This window comes from Nothoprocta perdicaria, unplaced genomic scaffold, assembly GCF_003342845.1.
Source record: "Nothoprocta perdicaria isolate Ctin4 unplaced genomic scaffold, notPer1 scaffold_143, whole genome shotgun sequence".
Classification (NCBI taxonomy): Eukaryota; Metazoa; Chordata; class Aves; order Tinamiformes; family Tinamidae; genus Nothoprocta; species Nothoprocta perdicaria.
In genome coordinates, this window is record NW_020454572.1 from 1,962,843 (window position 1) to 1,984,152 (window position 21,310).

Below are 21,310 nucleotides of genomic sequence, written 5' to 3' on the forward strand. Positions count from 1 at the left end.
GCGGGGCGCCGGGGCCGCGGCGCTCGCGGCCGCGCCGCGGCGTCAGGCGTTGCTGGGGCAACTATGGCGGCGCGCGGGGGCAGTCGGGGGGGTGGTCACCATGGCGACGCGTGTAAACAGCGCGCGCGGCGGCGGCCATGGCGGCGCGCGGGTAAGGCCGGGCCGGGCCGGGCCGGGCCGGGCGGTTCCGTTCCGTTCCGTTCCGTTCCGTTCCGTTCCTCCTCGTGAGCGCGTGACAAGTGCCGCCCATCCCCAAATGGGAGCTATTAAATGCTTTAACAGTCTGCTGTGGATCGGGAGTTTCCCGGCAGATCGTTGGCCGCTTTGTGCTCCCCCTGCTCCTTGCCCCAGGGCGTCCCTGGTGTGGGTCCCGAGCAGAGCTCGGTCTCGCCGGGCACGGCTCGCAGATGCCCCGCTCTCCAGGACCTCCTCGTGGCCGGGCTCGCGGCCTGAGCTGCTGCTGCTGCTTCCTCTGGCTGCGGCACTGTGCTCTGGAGAGCCTTGTTGGCGGGTACAGCAGGCCCCTAAGAAGGGCCTGCATTCCTGGGGGTGGTTCTGTGGCGTTTCAGTGTCACAGAGGCTTGGAAAGCCAAACCTGAGCCAGGTTAGTGCTAGGCTGATGACTTAACCCGGTTTATTGAGGGGGCTCGTGAGCGTTAGTGCTGGCGCAAGGAGAATCCATTGAGCGGGAAGAGAAGGGGTGGGAGGGCAGCGCCGGGCTGCCCCGCTGCCTTCCCACGTTTCCTGGAGCTACAACCCAGGGCTGCCCTTTAACCAACAACCGTAAGTCCCGTTTAACCCAGGACGAGGGGGCCGGGGGCCCGCGGACCCGCTCTGGGCCCGCGCGCAGCCCGGCGCTCGCTCCGCTCCTCGACGCCGAGCTCGGCTCTGCCCTCTCGTAGCAGAGGGCCCCGGCCCTGCGCTCCCGCGGGGCGAAGCTGCCGCTCAGGGCATCAAACGAGCTCCTGCTGTGGCAACGTTCAGCAAAGGCACCCGCAGGTTCAGCTGGGAGTTGCTATGGAATCACAGCAACGCCAAGCCCCCCGCCAAATACACGTGCGCTCCTCTGCCGGCCTCCTAGAAGCCCTATCCCTCCACACATACCAGTTTTTAATCCAGACAGAGCTCCAGGCTGTCGCTGTGGGTTGCGGGTGCTCCGGGCTTTGCCGCTCCTTCTCGTTGGTAGCTGCTCTGTCCTGTGTGGCTGCTGCCGTTGTGGCCATTTGGGGTCCCCAAATCCCGGCTCTTAACTCATGGGCCACAGGCAGCTTCTCCAGCTCCGTTTCCAACCGTAACCCCTCAGGAGGCCGGAAATTAAATGGCTCCTTTTATTGGGTGAATGAGGAAAGTACCAAACATTGCAGCGTGTTACCGAATAGCCGAGTTGAGCTGCACTACAGCGCGATCCAAATAAACCCCAGATCTGTGCACCCAGTCAGTCCCTTCCCAGATGTTTCCCTCCTGGCTGGTTTCATTTGTCAGGCACTTCACAGCTGCCTGTTTATTTGGGTGTATATTAAGCAGATTCACATCTTCAAACATGAGTATAGCAATGTGTTTGGTTAATTCTGCCTGTTTTTGAAATATGCCTTTCTTGCCATGGCACAGGACCTCTCTTGCGCCTTCCTCTGAGACTCCAAACGGCCAAGCACAGCTCAACAGACTGAAACACACCCCTTCCAAGAAACAGAAGACACCAGTGAGTTGAAGTATTGCAGCGAAACATCCAAGCTTTAGCTAATTTGTATGGGAATTACTAAAGCCAGGATTTGACCCATATATCTAAAAATCAGACCTGAAACTACAAGTTATTTACTAGTAGCCTACAGATCATCTGCTCCCTAGTATGTGTCAGTCTTAGTAAACACAGGAGTCTGGTATGTTGAAACAACTATATCCAAATTAGAAGGAATCAAATTCCAAAAACACATATACCAATAGCCTAATGAGAGGTTAGAAGCTGTAAAAATCATATATATATTTTTTTTCCATTAGCATTTTGATTTTTTTCCAGGAGTGTGCCACTTCCGAAACAAGCTGCACGTACTGCATTAGTACAAGAAATTAAAGTTTTGTATTGTCTGTAGAACTGGGTTGTTCTCTAAGTGCTTTTCTCATTGTACAGAAGACTTTCAAGGACCAACACATTAAAATCCTACTATTTTTCTAATATAATCTCCTTCCTTACTGCCATAGGCCATTTATAATACTGAAGTTTTGTGTTTAACTATTTCAAGGCTTGACAAGCCTGAAAGATGGGTTTGAAAGTCAAACATCTGGAGTCAAACGGTCCTTACATATAATACGTATCTATTATATATACAAATAAAGTATATATAACATTATATATATATATTTGTAAAGCTCACACTTAACAGGAACCTGTTTTTATTGGATAATCCCGTGTTGATTATATAGTTATAACAATGAAGATAAAGTAGAGCATAGCCAATTTACAACCCCAAATATACTGACAAAATTCCAAATTAGATTAATTAACAGATTGAAAGTCAACAAGAGGATTCTGCTTTCAGAAGAACTCATAATTTCTCAAGGAAAATTAACTAATCTATCATTTTCCTTTTACTGTTCATCAGAGCTTATCTGCATTTCGCTTCTTCACTTATACAAGTCATGTGTTTTGCACAGGTTCGCCAAACTGCCTTTAAAAGTGGTAGTCTACAGAAGATACCAAACCAAATGCGTCCCCACTATGGGCACATATGTGGACACACAGCCCAGAGCAAAAACACCCAGCAGAAATGAGACCTCAGTCAAACCTCCTGTTCTGGTTTTCATATAAACTAAACCACGTTGCTGATGTTGATGTGATGCTTTGTTTTTCAGTGGTCCCAGCACAGACCGAGGCACTGTTCTTCATGCAAAAGCGAGAACGCTTTCTCACAATCCTGTAGCCTAGGCAGCGTGAACAGCAGGCATACCCAGGGACTGGATTACTGAATTATATTACTATATTATACTGAATTATATATATTTCTTCAAAGGACAAGAAAAGCTCAACTGAGTCTTAAGGCATGGACAGTCCTGGCTGAGAGCAGTTTTAGAATACAAAAAAATGTTTTTCCTTGTGTTTCACTGCATGTTGAGAAAGTTGCATTAACTCAGCATTGTGAGACATCAGCCGGCTGTTTCCGTGTTGTTTGGGTTGTTGGGGTTCTCTGCTGCAAATCTGTAGAGTTCTTAGGACCTAAGCCATCTTGAGCTCTTTCCTTTTCTAAAGCTTTTCCAGCTTTCTGATAGAGGCTGCTGGTCCACGTGGCCTGCGTTTGCATCGGGCCAGACAGTCCTACAGAATCCAAAGCCCTGCTGTATGGCAAAGGAGAGAAAGGCCAGGTAAGCGCAGCCTGTATTAACTGTATTACCAATTAAGTCACTATTGAAACAACCCAACATCAGTGTTCTTACTGGAGAGCTTCTGCTGTGATTCCTTTGAAAACCAAAAGCAAAATCAAGAAAATCAAAAACAAACCCAAGAATTGCAGAGCAGAATTTCCTCCAGTGAGAACCCTGATGTTGGGTTGTCTCACAAAACTTCAGCCTAACAGAAGATATTGTTGCTTCTGACTACTGATTCTGATTCTCCAGAAGACATCAAATGTGTGTAATAGTGAGTCATGCTTTCTAAAAGATAATACCATAAGGGTTTTTTTTTTCAATTATTATTTATTGGCATGCATTATGTATGACCTTTCCAGGCACCTGAGTGTGCTACGCGCAGACTCTACCAGCTCTTTTCCTCCTCTGGGCAGCCTGTGCTCAAGGCCAGTTCTGATAAGGCCCGGCTGTGTAATCAGGGATCAGCCAATGTCAAGGATTACGTGAGAAACCCTACTGGGGCCTCCTCTTCCTCCTCTTCATTCAGGCCCTCACCTTGGTCCCTGCCTGAGTTCTATGGCAGCCGGGCCTGCGCCTTGGGCCTTGCTGAGTCTGGCTTGCTGACTGGGTGCCCCAGCTTGGCCTCACACCTTCCTCATGCCTATAGACTTGCATGGTGATCGCTGGCCCATGGGTAGTACTGGCTACTGGCAGGGACTTACTTTAATGTACGTGTTGGGGTCCTGCTCTGCTCGGACAGTTGGCTGAGGCCAGGCCTGCGATGAGGACCTGAGCTCAAATGCACCCCCAAGAAGGCAGTGGAGGCCCTCAGTGCTCCATGTCACACCTCAGCTGCTTCCTAACAGCCTTTGGGTCCCAGCCTTTGGAGGTCAGGTTAGAGCTGTGCTCTCAGCACAGGGCTGGCCTTGAAGCCAGGCACCCGAAAGCCCGGGGAAAGAGGTTGTAGAGCCTGTTGGTAAGTGCAGGACCATGACAGACTGCAGGATACAGAGTTGTGAATGATGTGAAAAAGGGACATTTCAGGTATTTTAGTTTGAATTCTGTCTGGTTTTAATAATATGAAGTATTCATGATTAAGATCCAACAAAGGGACACCTTGGCCTAGATAAAATATACTATCAGTGCTCTTTCAAGGGACGAATATTCTCCTTGTCTCATTTCAAATAATACAATTAGCATTTATCTTTTTTTTTTTTTCTGATACAGAGCCCCCTTACCTGATGTTTAGCAAAAAATATTAGGGCAATGCATTCTGTTCATAAACTGAAAAACAGTAATAGCAGGATGTCTAGCGTTCCTCCTGTACTGTGAAGGGATTTTAATATTCTCTTGAATGAGAGAAATATTTATTATGGGTAAAAAAAAAAAAAAAATCCAGTCTGAGGTAATGGGCAGTAGGGAGAGAACTGAGATCTTTGAGCTGATTGATTTTAAGTCCATACTTGTGTCCCTTCTTTTCCTATGTCTCTATAGCAATAAACAGGCTCTTCTGACCATTCCAAAGCCACGATACTTGGAGCAACTGGAATCTTACTTAAGGAAGGAGCTGCAATCTCTTGACCTCACTAAAAAGAATTCCCAGGAACTGAAGTTACAGGTCTGTTACAAAGTTCTGTTGACTTGAAACTACACGTTGAGGTGGATTTCTTCTTTTATTTGATAATCCAAAAGAAAAAGTATATGGCAAATGTAGGCTCCCATAATATTAAGGTACTATTGAATGAAGAGTGGTTTTGCACGTGGCTTTAGAGAACACGCACAGAAATAAGTTATTTATGTTTGGGGTGTTTTTACTGAACATCTTCTGTAGCCATCTCCATTTTCAAATCATCAAAGCCAAAGTTTTTAAAAAGACATGGTAATGTGAAGTAGATTTGAAACAGAATTAACTCTCTAAACTACTGAGGATTCCTACCTAAATCCATAAAGCAGCAGCTGTGTAGGTTCGCAGATTTTGGTTGCAAAATCTCCCTGGTTTCTGAAGTTAGGTTTCTGAATGTCACCAGAAGGCACTTTCTAATCTAGCTCTTGCCTAAGTCTAGTGAAGATTCAATTTCCTCTGAATGAGTTAATTTCAAACTCTCATTCCCAGAGGAATCCTGTAGTGAGGATGAGGAAAAATCGTGGATGGGAGAGAATAGAGGGAAACAACAGAGTGACTAATAGAGGCTTCATAAATGTTTTTGTGCTTTAAAATACCTGACTTGTCTGTCATATGACATATTTGAGATCTTGGACAAAAGATGGAGAGAAATAAATATACAAGCTTTCTCTTTCTTCTCTTAGCCCTACAGAGAGATCTTTGAATTCTTCATCGATAACTTCAAGACCTACAAGCCCCTGCTGTCAGCTATAAAGAACGAATATGAAGTTACTTTGGGTAAGCTGATCTGTGGGGAAGGAAAAAAAAAAAGGAAAAAAAAAAAGAAAACTGTGTGATAGAAAAGTGTTCATAGACAGTTGTTGAGTTTTTGATTAGTTTTACTGGACATAGGCAAGATGAACAGTCTAAATAAATATCAGTATACAAGCTGAGTAAGCTGAATGTTCTACATACCCTTGTATTTAGTATGAACTCCTAAGTCTGCTGTTCTGGTCCACTAGCCCTATTTCCCTCCTACCTCAGCTGAAGTCTTCTCCATCTTCAACACATACACAGTTCAGGCAGGAGCAGTGTCTCAAGGTCTGCCTGGGACAATCAAAATTATAATGATCTATACACTAGTATACACTAGTATCTAAAATATACTAGTGTATCATACTAGTATGTTGGGATGCACTTGCATTAGTAACTTACAGCTTGAATTACTCCTGAAGAGTAAGAGTTTGGCAGAGCAGAACTGAACTGGCTGCTCCCAAGCCATTCTTAGTGTGTTTTAAACTTTGCTTGGCATTTCGATGCCACAGTGAAACCAATACTTTGTAAACAATCATAGTTGGATAGAAATAGACTGCAACCAGCGTTTCATTTCACATTAGGCTCTGTGCAGCTGCCAAATGTCAATAGATTTCTATTGGGACAGTGTCTTGTTTATCTCAGAACAGATTCCCCGAACTAGCTAATCATAATCCCTCGTCATGGACAAAAATCTTTCTGTGAACATATTTCTTCCTGGGTCAATAAGTCAACTTTAATCATTATATAAACACTTTTTTAAAAAATCCATTTCCTTTTAGAACTCTTTTGTAGACATTTTTTCAGGTTTCAGAGTGACTACAGGTTTCAATGCTGTGACCTGGTCTATACTGTACTGCTTTCTAAAGTGCCTTGCATTTACCTTGTGCAATATGGACTCCCCCATATAGCTCGGATGTGACCAACTGGCCATTATCTTTCTAGTTTAAGTGACTGAGCAGCCGTTTCTCGCTCATGCTTTTGTGTTTCAGTCATATAGCCTGTCCTGACTTAACCTATATGCAGTTTAAGGTGCTTACTACTGCATCTAGAGGGAATTCTCCCCCCAAATTTGCTGGCATAACTGCACGTTCCCAAATAGTTCAGAACAATCTGGTTTAGAAAAAAAAACCTATTCTTAGAAGCTGAACTAAAACTTCATTGCTTAGGCTCCACATTTAGGTGTACTGGATCACGATGGCAGAAGGCAGTCTGGGAGAAGCTAGCGTGAGCACATTGCACAGAGCTTGGAAAGCAGCACTGAGGGAAAGAAAGCCCTGCAATCCCTACTGCTGTTCATATGAGATACACATCATGTTGCCTAAGATAAAGCTTAGGATAGGTGTTCCTTTCAAAGAGATGTTATCCATAACTGACTACATTTCTCAATTAAAATACTCAGGTTGCGGTGTCCTGTGTTTGTGTGTTGGGCTTTGCCCTCTCCTTTGTGGTGCTGATACTGCTGGGTACATCCAGCAATTCTGTCTGTGCAGTGAGCTGCCCCACAGCCTGACTGCTTTCCACGTGGGAGAATGGCTGTCCTCTTGGGGGTGGGGGAGATCTAGGAGAGGTCTTCAGAGAGACAGTGTTCTCAAATGGCACTGGCCAGTGTCCACACTTTGAAGTCATGGCATTCAACTAGTTGGGCTCAGTCTATAACTTCTCACACTAGACAGCTGCAATTGCAAACAGGATTATACTTAGGGATTTGCTCGTGCTCAGGATTCAGTTGTGGAGACACTTAAATTACACCTCAAAACAAATTTGCTGAAGTTTTAACATGGTGTTCTAGACCTGCACTGAGCAACAAACAGCAGAGTGGCAGAATCCATACGATAATGCTCTAATCTTTGCCTTCCCTGAGGGAGCTGTCCCCGTGCAAGCATCACTTGCAAGCATCAGTGAAAGAGGTTTGCAAAACTTTGGTACAGTTACAATGTAGGAAGGAAATTCACAGCCAGATATAAGGAGAACAGTAATTTCTGTTTTATATCAATGGATCAGCTTGAAGTTCTGAAGTGCAAAATCTATTGCATAATACTTGTAGGTAAATACTAGTATCAAGTTTTTTGGGGAAGGAAAAATCCCTAAATCAGATTATCCAGTATCCACCATCATTTCCAACCTTCCGTTGAGAAGAGGGAGTAGATGCATTATTCAGCAATCAGAAGCAATGCAGCCTTATTTGAATCACACCATTCCCTGTCTCTGATTATTTTACCTTCCTGGTGGAATTCATGTTCATATATCAATATCAATTCCATATTCATGCTAGTGATATAAATAAGCCTCCACACCAAGGAAATAGTACCTGAGGAAATTCTGCCATGGAACCATAGCTCGGCCCCTGGACTCAAGTCGAGCACTTGGACTCCGGACTCAAGTCTTCCCTAAAAGAAAAGCTTTAAGCCAAAGGGGAAATAGCTGAGTGAAAAGCACAACTTACAGCAGGGAAAGCCAAGAAGAGTGCTCGAGTTCTGCATGAGATGCAGGAAGAACATAAATAGCATGGGCTAAAATCGAGTATTACACCATAACCCTTCCTACGGTTTTGTGCACAAGGCTGGGAAAACAACAGAGTATAATCCCTGGAGTTACAGCTCCCGCTGCTCAGGCACTCACCAGGATAAGTAGTTAAAATTCTGTGCTCGTTCCTTCCAGACAACACTCCTTTAGGGTTGAATATCCAACAGCTCTGCTGAATAAAATTGAGGCTTATCATTCATTTCGAAACCTGCCTCTGCTTTCTTTAGCACATCAGAAGGAGAGGATCCGTGCCCTGGAGCCCCTGAAGGCTACGATCTCAACAGTGTCTGAGCAGTACACCCAGCAGATACTGGCACTGCAGGAAAGTGAGAGGGATGAAGTAAAGGCGTTAAAGCAAGAGAAACAACATTTGTTAAAGGTCATTGAAAACATGAAGGAGGAGAAGAGTTCTCTTGAGATTCAGGTAGATTGGACTGTGATGAGTCATATGTTTCCTGATCCCACAATTCCCAGTTTACATCCTCTGGTGCCGGTAAAAATTTTGGAACAAGAGCTGAAGGGAGCAAAAGGAGATTGAGAAAAATCATTGTTCTAGAAGTAGTATCCCATTTTTGAGGCAGCATTCAAATATTCTGTCTCATAGTTAGACATTCAAATATTCCTTAGAATAATCCATCCAAGCTGCTGACTTGTTTGGTGGTGGCAGTACTACGATGGTCTAAGGACCTAGGCCTAACAGCATTGCTCCAGACAGCTTGTATCTTTATAAGACAAACACTTTATTTTTTCTCTTCCATAAGAAAATAAAAAGAATTCTCTGAGGAAATGGTTGTCTTCTGAGCAATAATGAGAAGAGTATCTCCATTCATTCCCTGTGTAGCAGAGGCATCAGCAGCGACAGGGTGTGATCATGTAATAAAAAGTACCTCATGAGAATGAACTAAAATTTTGCTCATAATCCCATTTTTTAGAGTTGTGGGTTTCTCTTTGTTTTACTTTACCATTGAATAATTTAAAATACATTTAAAGTCTAAAGGTGCAACGTTGCAAGATGAAAATACAATCCTGTGTTGCTATCCAAGATAATTCTGTGTCACCAGTTCCAGTGGAATAGTTATAAAAGAAGCGCAGAGCACGTGGCACAGGCTGCGTCCAGGCGGGTTTGGGAGATCTCCAGAGAAGGAGACTCCACAGCCTCTTTGGGCAGCCTGTCCCAGGGCTCTGGCACCCTCACTGTTAAGAAAATTTTCCTTAAGTTCCTGTGGACTCCGCTGCTCCAGTGCTTTCCACTTGGTTTCCTTTATACCATTCTCCACTATTCAGCTTCTGCTCTGGGTTCAACAAACTAACCCAAGAGCTGGTGCTAAGCTCCTGATCAATTGAGGCCTCTGTTTGCTGCAGGTGGAGCATTTGAAAAAGAGCCTGGCTGAGGAGTACCTGCGCTATCTCAACGAGCACCATGCCCGCAAGCTGCTGCTAGCAGACATGAACGAAACGCACAACAAGCAGCTGGACCTGCCACTTCACCAAGTGCAAGGTAGAGAAAGTGGGGCCATCCTGCTCAACGATCCTGTGTGTGCAGCACTGCAGCAGAAACAAACGTATGGCTCTGAAATACCTTCAGAGAGGCTTTCTTAGAAGAAATAGGGCAAATTTGGACAAAAAGTGCCTAAATGTTTTCTAAAGGCAGGAATGTACCTACTAATAGTCTGGTCTGATTCAGTCGGTCATTGCTTATGTTCTTTATACCCTCTTGCTTAGCACAGGAGCTAAGTTGAAGGCAGGAATTGCCTAACGCAAAGGGCTCTTATGTGTTTGTGACTCCAGCACCAGTTGTTTGCACCTGAGAGTCTTATCCAGTCATAGCCAGGAATTTTGTGGCTGTTTTGTGCCAAGGCTGGACAATCTGATGAGATTCAGGTGTGAGAAATAGCTGCATTTGAGGAATTTACTGGCATTTGTGGCATGCGGGTTACTCCTCATGGTGGGGAGTCTTTCAATAAAGCAACTCTCCTGATCCTCAGCCTGGAGTCAGGCACCCTCCAGGCTCCTGCTCTGCACCTACTGGCTGTAGCCGTTGCATCCCCATAAGGACTCACCCCTCCTTTGCTCCCTGCTATTAATCAAAATTAAGATTGGGACTTTGAAGATCTATGTGTACATGGGAGAGGAGGCAATGGATGTGAATGTGCCGTTGCAATGTAATTCAAGTCTTTGTAGGTAATATGATCTAAGAGCTCAATGCATCATTTAGAAAACTACGACATTACATATTAAATTAAATTAAAACTAAAACATTACATATGCAATTTTACTGTCATGACTTTCCATCAATGGCTGTTGTTTAAAGATGTCAAGAGTGAAGATGTGGTGAAGTTAACTTTGGCATTAAAGATAGCTCGGCAGGACCTCACAAAAGCCCAAGTGGAACTAAACAGAATGATAGCAGACTATGGAGATGTTGTGCCCAGGAGAGATTTTGAATCACTGGAGAAAAAATACTCTGTTTTACTTCAGGAGGTGAGCATAAGCTCCTAATTTTAATGCTGTACCACATAAATGCAAACATAATGTTACGCTTCAGTGTTCAGGTTGCGATAAGGACACGGTAAAGCCAGAACGCTCACACTGGCATTTCTTTGTTCCTTTTGACATGAAAGAAATGAAAAGCCAAAGTGCGGAGTCTTCTAAACTCCCAAAGTTTCCATATTTTTAGAATCACAGACAATCTGCCACACAGCCTCAAAATTAATGTCAGCTAATTTTAGCCTCAAAATTAGCACTGCCATAAATACTTACCACCGCTTTTAGTTGAACTAACACCTTACAAGGAATATTGGCCCACAAACTATCAACAGCCCACACCTCACAGCTTGGGAATTATTGTTCTAAGTCATCATGTAAGCAACTTGGTGCATCTAACATACATCACACTGCTTTCTCCAAACCGTGGCTGAAAGCAGCACTGAGCTCGGCATATGTACCAATGTATGTATATTTTTTTCTTTTGCCTTTTCCAGTAATATGAAATTCCAGGTTCGGGCAAAGGGATAGCACACAGCAGCAGCTGGGATGGGGTCTGATTCCAACCTGCCCAGCAGTGGCAGAGCAGCAGCAGTCACACGCCGTGCTATCTAGAAGGGTGCGGAGAAAGAGAACATATTGAATCCCACCACATGGTGCACATCACGATGGATGCCAATCTTCAGGGCAGCAAAGAAGCACCCTGGTGCTTCAGAAAGGTTATAGTGGTTTGTTTAACATACACTTGGGCCAGTGGCAGCTCTGTTCCAGCCCTGCCCATTGGCACTCCCTGCGGCCGGGTGAATGTCCCTGCACCCTGGCATACACGGGCAAGCACAGCTCTCATTTCCAGGCTTAGAGCTGTGTTTACCTCCACATCGTGATGTCCCTTTGCGCTGGGAGCAAACATAGATAGTATAAAAAAGAAACACTTTCCAAGGAAAGAACAATTGCTCTGAAGGGGATGAATATAAAAATTCCCAGAAGCTGGTGTTTCTCCAGCTACTTCCTAATGGATTCAAATCTGCTTTTTTTTTTTTTTTTAATACAAAAAGATATAGAAGTGTCATTGATGTGTTGTATCAGAAGTTTTTGTAAATGGCAACATTATAATTTAGTAAATAACTTATTTTTTCTTCCCATCTAGAGGCAATTAGCCAGGGACAGCTCTCCATAAGTCCTTGGGCTATATAGACCGCTCACCTGAGCTCTCTGACAACAGAAAAAGTGTGTGTTTCTGTAATGAATTTCTTATCATCCTGCTTTCTCTGTGCTTTAGATGAAGATCCGGCAGAAAGATTTTGATCAGCTCCATAAGGAATATGACATGCTGCTAGAGATCCACAGGGAGACAGCAGAAGAGCGGGACAAAGCCTTTGTTGAGCTCCAGGAAGTCCAGCGCAGCTGCACACCCCGGCCAAGCTGGGCAAAGTGCTCAGGTGCTACCTTCCTTTAATAGTGATTTCCTTGGGACACCTCATCCTTGAACACTCTGCTTTGTGCCTTCCTTACTTGGAATATCCCCCAGGCTTTTCAGGAGGAAGTGGCCAGTGAGAGATAGGAGCGTTCAGGGTATGCTGCTTGGCCTTGTGCATCTTAGGGGATGAAGCACATGCCTAGAGATCTGCATTTGTTGGAGAACTCCCAAAGAATTCACACAAAACCACTGCGTGTGGCCATGTTCCCTTTTTCTAGTAGCTCAGTGTCTTTCTGCCCTTGCAGAAGTGATTCCTGGTGGAGCTGACCGGTGGAGCTCTCTGGCTGAGGGGAAAACCAGTGATCAGCTTGTGGATGTCCTTCTGGAAGAGATAGGAACAGGAGTACTGAGAGAGAGAGATGTCTTCCTTGGATGCGTATGTACAAGATCTTTTTGCTCAATTTCATTGAGATTAATTGGTAATAAATTAACAGGGTGAGAGAATGTCTTGCTTGGTGGCTAGACTCGGTATCTTCAGTGTCCACCTTCCCATGAAAGCTTTAAGCTAGGGAAACACAAGCACTATAGAAGAGCAGACACTGAGAATGACCACACCTGAAGGTAAAGGCGAGACAGTTTCACTTCACAGTGATATTACATGAGTCATCAAACACACGGGTGATACTAGTAAGCCGGAGTTCCTTACTAAAGCCTCACAGTATGGCAAGGTCATTTTAACACCTCACTGCCGCTTCTGCTTCCAGAGAGATCTTCTGCTTCCAACCATGTCTTCTCTGTTGAACATCGTTCTGGCTCCGCTGCCAGGGAACTGGACTCTGCTTGCTGCCCCAGCAAAACAGTCTGCATTTTCTTCCTGGGTTAGGTGTTTTTTGATTCAGTAAATGAACCTGCTTAGATAAGTAGGGCAAGAGTACGTAGCAGCGAGTGACACCTTCAGTGGTGGCAGGAGGGAGTTAGTTCAGCTCACGCTGCCCTAGGAGTGCGTTCCACCTCAGCGTGCAGGAGAATCAGGAAATGATACAGGAACCAAGAAATGTTTCAAGGATTCTTCACATGGTACTGAAGATAACTGAATCCATATTTTTTCTCAAGGACAGAGCAGCATTGCCTTGCTCCTTCCAACCTCTCTTCCTCAGCTATTACTGGAAGATCTTCCGAACAACTATCTTTCTTCTTCTGATTTTTTGCTGTAGAGCCCCACACACAGTCTCATTGTTTTTTCCTGAGGGCTGGATCTATCAGCTCATTGCCATCCATTTCCCCTCCCCAGGTCGAGTTCCAGCCCTCCCTCACAACTCCTCCCGTGCTCCTCCGGTCTGTTAACTCATTGGGGCAAAAAAAGGGAAAACACTTCCGTACTGACTGCAGATATATTACCCAAGTGACCAAACATGCTAACTGCTGCCTGGATGCAGTAGGACACAGCCAAAACGACAGAAGATTTGAGCAGTGTCACTGTGGGGAATGGGGAATGTGATAAAGTGGTCGCAATTTGAGCAGGTCCATTGTGGAGCAGTTGAGACACCCTGCAGAGGTGTCAACAGACACCTGTCTGGTGGTGCTGGCAATGAGACACATGCAAAAGACCCTTTCTATGGCTTTAGAGGACAAGAACCTGTCCTTGGCTTTGCATGGCGACAGTTGCCGTATCTACATTTGTGTTTCCTTTTCGCTGCTTAGGGCAAAGGTGACAACATCCCTGTGTACCTGAGGTGTGAAGGTGAAGTCAAGAATAAAAAGCTGAGCAAGAAGGATGTGGTGACTATCCTAAAGGATGTCTGGAGAGAGAAAAGTGCACTAGAACAACAGGTTTGTCCTATAGTATTTTCTGCAAACAGCCTTTGCTATGACAGCACCGATGGGATGGTTTGGGCAAACGGTGGCTCACCCATATCCCGCCTGGTGTTTCACCTGGATTCAACCACAGGAAACACCGTAAGAACAAATGACCTGAGCTGGCAATAACCTTGTGCCTGCCACAGCTCCCCAGGGAAGTGATTGGTGACTTGCAGCATCACCATGTGGATGGTGAGAGTAATTCCATCCCAGATCTAATGGCTTTTTTCTGTAGCTTCTGCTCCAGGGACAGCTGAGTGTTTATGGGGTAGCTGCTACCCAGACACAACTGCAGCGTGGGAGGCATTCAGGATACCAGCCTTAATGCTGATGTCTTTGCTGCACATGGCTGTAAGCTGCAGTGATCTAAGCTGTAGAAAGAGCAGTGGAGCTGTCCCTGAAGAAAGCTCCACGAGTCGGGGAGCCCGAGGGAGGAAGCAGGAGAGCCACCTTGAGCTAAATCACCTGAGCTCGTGACTCTGAGTCCTTAGCTACAAACGAGTGCTGCTCTTCTGGGTTGTGCTGGTGCTCTGGAGACCAGGAGCACGGGTCTATGCAGCTCTCACCTCTTAAGTGAAATAAATCTTGGTGACATCTGTACAGCCAAAGCATGTCCAGGGTTTCTTGCTGGATTGATTTTATCTCAGGTAAGTTCCCCTGCCCAGTCAGCTACTGAGCTCCATAGCGTTTGTGACAGTACAAAAGAGGAATAGGTGACATGCAGGACAAATGAGTGGCCAGGGTCAGAAAAGAAAAACACCTTGATTAATAGAGGAAATAATGTAAGAGTGCTTGGCCTTGAACAAAAGAATAGGGTTCCCCTTCTTTGTCAAGGGTGGGTAGGGAGTCAGAACCAGAGGCTGAAGGGGTGAGATGTGTATTCTCTGCCAAGGCAGACATTATGCATTGCCTGCCTAAAAGACTCAGCAACAAGAGAAAAGTGGTCATTTAACTTATCCTGTGTTGGAAACGGGTATGCCATCTCCCCAGAGCTTTGGCAAGCCGGTTCACTGTGCCGCAGGCATGTGAGAGCTGTCTTCAGAGAGGCAGTGTCACGCTACAGATTTCTCCTCTTGAGATAGGAACCTAAAAACATCTCTGAGATGACCCATAAGCACCTCAATGTTTTCTGTGGCCGCTCTCTTTTTACTTTTAGCTCAGTTTCCTGTGGAAATAAGGCTGATGCGCTCACTGCTCAGCTCTAATTTTCACCAATATCTGCTTCTGAACTTACTCTGAACCCATGCGATCAAATCAGCTAAATCTGACAGGCAGGTAGGCCCTCAAAGGTATCAAATTCCTATAAATTTAACAAAAATAAGGCCAGAGAAGAGCAACTTTGTTAGTAATCTGAGCAACAGAAGACCTCCAACATGAACTTACCTGGTTTCAGATAGTAGAGAACAAATAACCAAGCAGCACTAGTGCTGTCTTAGCAGAGATCCCAGCAAAACAAACAGCAATGCTTGAAGACAGCTGTAACCAGAATGGCAGATCTGCTGCTTATTGGACTTACTGCCTTGTTATGCACAGATGGGGAAGCGATCCAGTCTTCCCGAGTTCTTCCTCTGCTACCTCCAGAAGAAGCATGGAGAGGCTGCTGCCATGGAGTGGTCTTACACCATCTACGAGAACATGCGAGTCTATCAATCAAACCCTGTCATGAGCACATTCTACAACGTTCTCACAGGGAAGGTAGGCACCTCTCAGTCCCCAAACCCACGGCACGGTTCTGCCGAGACCCGGCCCTGGTGAGGGACAGGAGGCAGGGAAGTGTCCTCTGCAAGCAGCTCCATCTCCCGTCCCCACACACTGGAACCTGCATGTGCTGGTGAGTGGCAGGGACACTAAGGAGCCATCAGTCAGAGGGGCTACCACCATTCTGAGGCATCCACGGGGCCATCTGAGCATTTAAACCTGCCCCGAGGGAGCTGAAGAGCTCGAGCCTGGGGCACATGACCTGCTTTGGAGCAAGTTTTCAACAAGAATCTATTGCCAACAGCTGCCCTGCAAGTCCCTCTGTGGCTTGTGCTTCACTGTCTGCAAATAATGACCAGCAGCTCAGGCAAAAGCAGACAAAAAGCAGCACAGTCCTGAATTTTTGCTGCTCTCCGGTGGGTAGCCCGAGGCAGAACAGACGGGGTGTTTACTGACCAGGGAACTTTTCCTGTTCCACAGGTAAGCGAAGAACAGTACCACGGCCAGAATCAGCTCATCTCCCATCTGCTAAAGGAGCTGGCAGCCTGTGACAGCTCAAGCACGGGATCCCTGAGCAGCGAGCAATTCAGGCAAGAGGCCACACGTTGTCCCTGAGCTCTGCCCCTTTGGGACGTGCGTTGGGTGTTTCGATACGCTGAGTCTCCTCTGTGAGAGTTAAAGCCCTGTGAGGACAGCCCTACCTAGGCAGTTCCTCTAACCAAGGAGATGCGCAACCCTGGTGCAGTGCTCCCATGAGCTCCCCATAGGATACGAAGAAATCCTGTGAGTTCTGCTGCAGATGCAAGATCTGCCAGTCATACCCCAGTTATTAGTTGTGCTTTCACTTGCTGTACTCAGTAAGAGCCACAAACAGCATTGTAGGGGCCATGGCGCAGAGGAGATGCATCCATTTCCAGCCCTTCCGCTGGGAATGCCTCCCTGGCACAGCCCAGTCAGCTGCCTCAGGGCTGCACTGACACTTCTCCCAAACGCTCCGGAGCGCCTGGAGCCCGGGCTCTGGGAAGGCTCCATCCCCATCTCCGTCTTTGGCGGCCGCGTGCACCTGTGGAGATGTCTTTTCGCCAGGCAAGCGTGGCCTCCCGCAGACGTGGCCCTCGGAGCAGAGGCGCAGGAGGTGCGTGACCGCGCACGCCTCTGCCTCCCTGCAGCACCGCTCTGAGGGAGGCCTTTCCCCTGAAACGGAACGAGTCCATCCAAGACCTGGTCGATGCGAGCCGACACAGGCTAGACAGTGCTGAAGACCTCATCAACTACAGAGCCTTATTTGATGAAGTAAGTTGCAATTTCTTAAATTTCTCTTTGGACACAGGCAGTAAGCAAGTACCTTGCAAGCTTATGGGGTTACCAGCCCCCACCACAGCTGCAAACATTTGAAGGCCACCTGCAGACAATGGCAATGTGATTTTGCTCCATTTTGGTGGTACAAAAGGCTTTTCTAGATTCCTATTCCTTATTTGCAGTTTACACTCGTGACAAAAAAAGATCACAGGCCTCTCTCCAAAGGCAAAAGATTTGTATAAACTGTTGATATATTAACATTTTATTTTTTCTTCTGTATTTCAGCACCTTGACTCCAAACTTGGACTCATAAAGTTAAATATCTACCCTATGGTATCCTTATCACTAAACTGCATTATTTAGGAGGCTTAGGAAGCGTGGCTGCTGTACGAGTGGCTGGGCAGCACGAGCAACTGAGGGCAGAGGTGGTTTGGCCTCTTTCTCCTCTGTGCCTCCCACTGCTCTCGGACAAGCAGCGTTTGGAGAAAATCTGATGACCTGAGCTGTGCGTCGAGTACTGAGGCTAAGGCAGCCGTGTGCTTTATGGTACAGAGCTCTTCCCACAGGAAAGGGAGTTTCCTTCCAGGGAAGGCAGGGAGGATGTTCCCCTCCTCAGCGCAAGGCACAAAGGGACTCCGTTTCCAGGATAGCCGAGTTAGCTGGATATACGTTGGGGAATGGCTCCTGTCCCTATCGGATGCAACGTGGGATTCAGTGCTAACGTGCGTGTCATCACTTTCAGGATGAGGAGGGAAATGCTGAACCTTTCGTCGTAATGCTCAGAAACCAGTATGTAAGCGAGAAGCAGGAGTACGTGAGAGAGCTGGGGAGCAAGCTGGGGGACTTGATGTAAGTATGAAGGAGAAGGGGCCGAGCCCCGTTACACGAGGGCTGTCCATCTCCACCAGCACGGGCAAGCAGCAGCATCACTCCGGAGTTCAGGGAAAATAATCTTCCCGAGTCCAGTCTTCCTGTGTGAGCAGCTCAGTGGCATTCCCAGAAAAGGCCTGCAAGAAGGGCCTGGGGAGAGCAGGGAGGAGGCCGGGAGAACTGAAGAACATTTCTGAGGAATGGGGCTGGCAGTACAAGACCAGGCCTGAAGGAGCCCAAACAGGACCAGGGGTGCAGAATGGTGACTAGGACTTGCTGAGGAAGCCCAGGAGAAAAGAACAAGCCGGGAGTGGACAGGCTGGCTGAGCCGAGCTGGAGAGGGGAGCCCAAGGGAAGGGAGAGGTGGGACAGGGACACCCTGTACGGGACGTGGCGGACAGCAGAGAGTTGCTTGGCTCTACTATCAGTGCCCTCCAGTCTCTAAAGTCTCACATCTCACCATTCTTTGACTTCTCAAAACCATCCCTGATGTTCTCCCTGTTCTCAGAGACTGTGTCCTGGCCATCCCTGCTGTCACTCTGCATGCATTTCCCCCTTGAGCCATGCAGCAAAAGCTTCTGTGCTGCCCCTGCAGCTGAAAGAGTGACCCAAAGCAGGCGGCCCTCTCACCTCGTAGACTGAGAATCTGCTCTTCAGGCTTGGTTGCAGAGCGAGGGTGTTATTCTAAATATTTACAGACTTTGCCAAAAAAAAGCATTAACGTTGCTAAGTCAAGTATTGGCAAGATCCATTTTGGTCACTGCACAGAAGTGGTTCTGAGGACCAGTGAAGAGAATTTTAGTTTAGTAGTAGATAGTAGTTTAAATATTCCTGCCATATAACACAGCATAGCAGTGACTGAGGTGTTTTTGAACAGAGAGGTGAACGTAGATGATCTGAAGTCGGCCTTCCACGCCATCGATCCCGATATTGATGAGCAGACATTAGATATCTACATTGGCCTGGCTTTCCAGGTTGGAAAAGAGCAGACAGATCAAGATGTCCTGCCTGTGGAAACGGCGCTCGAGAGACTGATGGCTGGAGATGTAAGACGAGTAGGACCCTCACCCGGAGAGGAGAGCAAGACAGAGTGTGAGGAAGGCGAGTAGGCGCCTTCTAGTACTGTGAATAAGAGACTGTTTGAACAAAGCTATGAGTCAGAGCTCCTGCACTAAATACCTCTTTCCATGTACGCACAGACCTAGGAGCACATGTAGACACCTGGTAACTAACAGCTGAGAGGGTGAGTTGGTTTGAACCATCAGAAGCACCGTCAGCTCCAGCAGCAAAGCGTTCAGCACAATTCTGTGACCCGCATGCAGTCATTTTAGCTCAGCAAGCCTTGCATAGGTCAGACTGATGGATTAACAGAGGATTAACATCCTCGCAGCACGAGGGCACCCAGCAAATGGGCATTCTGCCTGGAAACAATTCCATAGGGACTTCTCTCCAGCATATAGCCCTCTCCAGGAGGGGGACTAAAGAGCTCCTAAAGCAAAACCCCAGTAGGAAAGCAGGGCTGCTATGTTTATACTGGAAACCTTGGGCAAGTGGAGCAAACACTAGAACCGATTACCCGAATTGCTCCTCTTCTCTCAACACGGTTTGAAAAGTAGAAAAGGGAAATCTGAAATCAGAACATGCCATCCAAAAAATAACAAAGTTATTTTTAAAATAACTTTTTAAATTGTCATTTTAAAACTTTTTATTTTTTAAAAAATAATTTATTTTTAATTTATTTTAAAATTTTTAAAATAGCGAAGTTGGTTTTGCAAGCATTTTCAAGGAGACTCCTGCAAAACTCTGGTGTAATTTGCAAGGTATTTTTAAAAGTAAAGTCTTCCTAGTATGTCTCAAATCAACAAAGGTGTTTTTTTAAAATTCCTTTTGAATACTGCAAAAAATAATCTCCATTGGTTTAATAATGACTTCCTTTTGAAAATGACCGATATTCCTGACCTGGGTATTAGGTCTGCCTGCCAGAAATTTCATTTCCTTTAGTGTTGGGCAAAACCTGTTTAACTTGTAAATGTTGCTGCCAAGAACTACCAGGGCTGGGTTGTATTTTGTGGACTCTTTATTTACCGTAGCCCTCGGAGCCCCAACTCTAGAAGCCTGAGAAACAAAAAGACACCATCAGTGAGCAGCACTTCTTGGATGTAAAAGAAAAGAAGGAAAAATCTGCAGTGCTGGAAAAGCAAAGGCAGCTGCACCACTCTTTCAGTCTGGACATTGGGCACCTGTACTTTCCCCAACGGAATTTATAGGCATTTCACCAAAAGTGCCCTAAAATATTCCAGAGCATGCCCACTGCAACTAGCAGTTTCAAATGCATCCAGGAATGCTGTTACTTCTGCCTCAAGACACACAATCCCAAGCCAAGGACTGGTATTTGCAGATGAGATTTAGGAACAGACTCATTAGTGGGGAACAAATAGCCAGTCGTAGGAATTCCCTGTGGCAAATGTGGTGTATTCAGACTGCACCAGTGCAATCGGTCTGTGCACGTCAGAAAAGCCACCTGAGTGACGACCTTTGCGCTGAGCTTTGGTTTATCCCAACTAGAAGTGCTAAATATCTTCAGCCCCACTCTGTCCCACCTAAGGAGTTCCACAAAGCAGCATTGTTCAGATGTCCCTTTCTCCTTTACATTTGGAAAGTAATTAGATGCTAAAGGCTTGAGTTTTTCACCTCCAAGATAGAGCAGCATAAAAAAAATCATGTTTTTTTCCCCACAGAAAATACTCAGTTTCAGAACCTTACCTTGGGTATTACAGACGAAGTGAGCCCAGGTAAATCGTGCCAGCAAATCACTGTAGCCTCCTGGGCAAACACTGACCACTCGGTGAAAAACGTGCAGGAGTTTGATACCCATCTTTCTGCTAGTGGCATGAGCTGACAGGGGTCATTGTTTCCCAATTTGTGAATTGTTTCAGAAAGCCACTGTTCTTTGTACCTCACAGATCCTTGCATGCGCCTCGCCATAGTCATAGTGCGGTTTAGGTTCGCTGTATGGACCCAAATGCCCTGTAAAGGGCACCATTTTCTTCTTGCTGTCTCTTCCCTACATGAAGGACACACGGGTTTTCTTTCTCCTGTTTGGCAGTCTTCACTGGGGACCATGATGCTCTTCATCCCCTCTGTGTAGTTACCAAACGATCACATCAAATTACTAGCAGAAAAGCTTAGTAGAGGTAGGAGCGCTAGGAGCAGAAGCCACCTGGAAGGGCTGTCAAACATGCAGAGGACTTAATTTTCACTTGCTGGTTCTTTATAATGTCACTGCATGGAACCAGGAGGTACGTGGAGCTCTGATGCTGCTTCGGGTCCAGTAGCGCCGTGGTGCGTGGAGCAGGCTGACAAACACAGCGAAGCGCAGGGGCACCTCTCAGCTTCGGACCTTGCTT

The 21,310-nt window shown here is 46.2% G+C and overlaps 1 protein-coding gene across 1 annotated transcript; it reads left to right on the forward strand.

Annotated features, from left to right (window-relative positions):
- The first annotated feature begins 137 nt into the window (after positions 1–137).
- TSNAXIP1 (translin associated factor X interacting protein 1) lies at positions 138–19,356 on the forward strand. The gene is made up of 16 exons (XM_026034361.1): positions 138–151; positions 1,609–1,699; positions 3,242–3,354; positions 4,831–4,954; positions 5,644–5,737; positions 8,506–8,702; positions 9,641–9,776; positions 10,590–10,759; positions 12,042–12,201; positions 12,485–12,615; positions 13,881–14,009; positions 15,570–15,731; positions 16,215–16,324; positions 16,904–17,027; positions 17,776–17,882; positions 18,781–19,356. Exons 1-16 carry the CDS (start codon positions 138–140, stop codon positions 19,010–19,012), a joined length of 2,094 nt encoding a protein of 697 aa, XP_025890146.1. The 3' UTR covers positions 19,013–19,356.
- Positions 19,357–21,310: the final 1,954 nt, after the last annotated feature.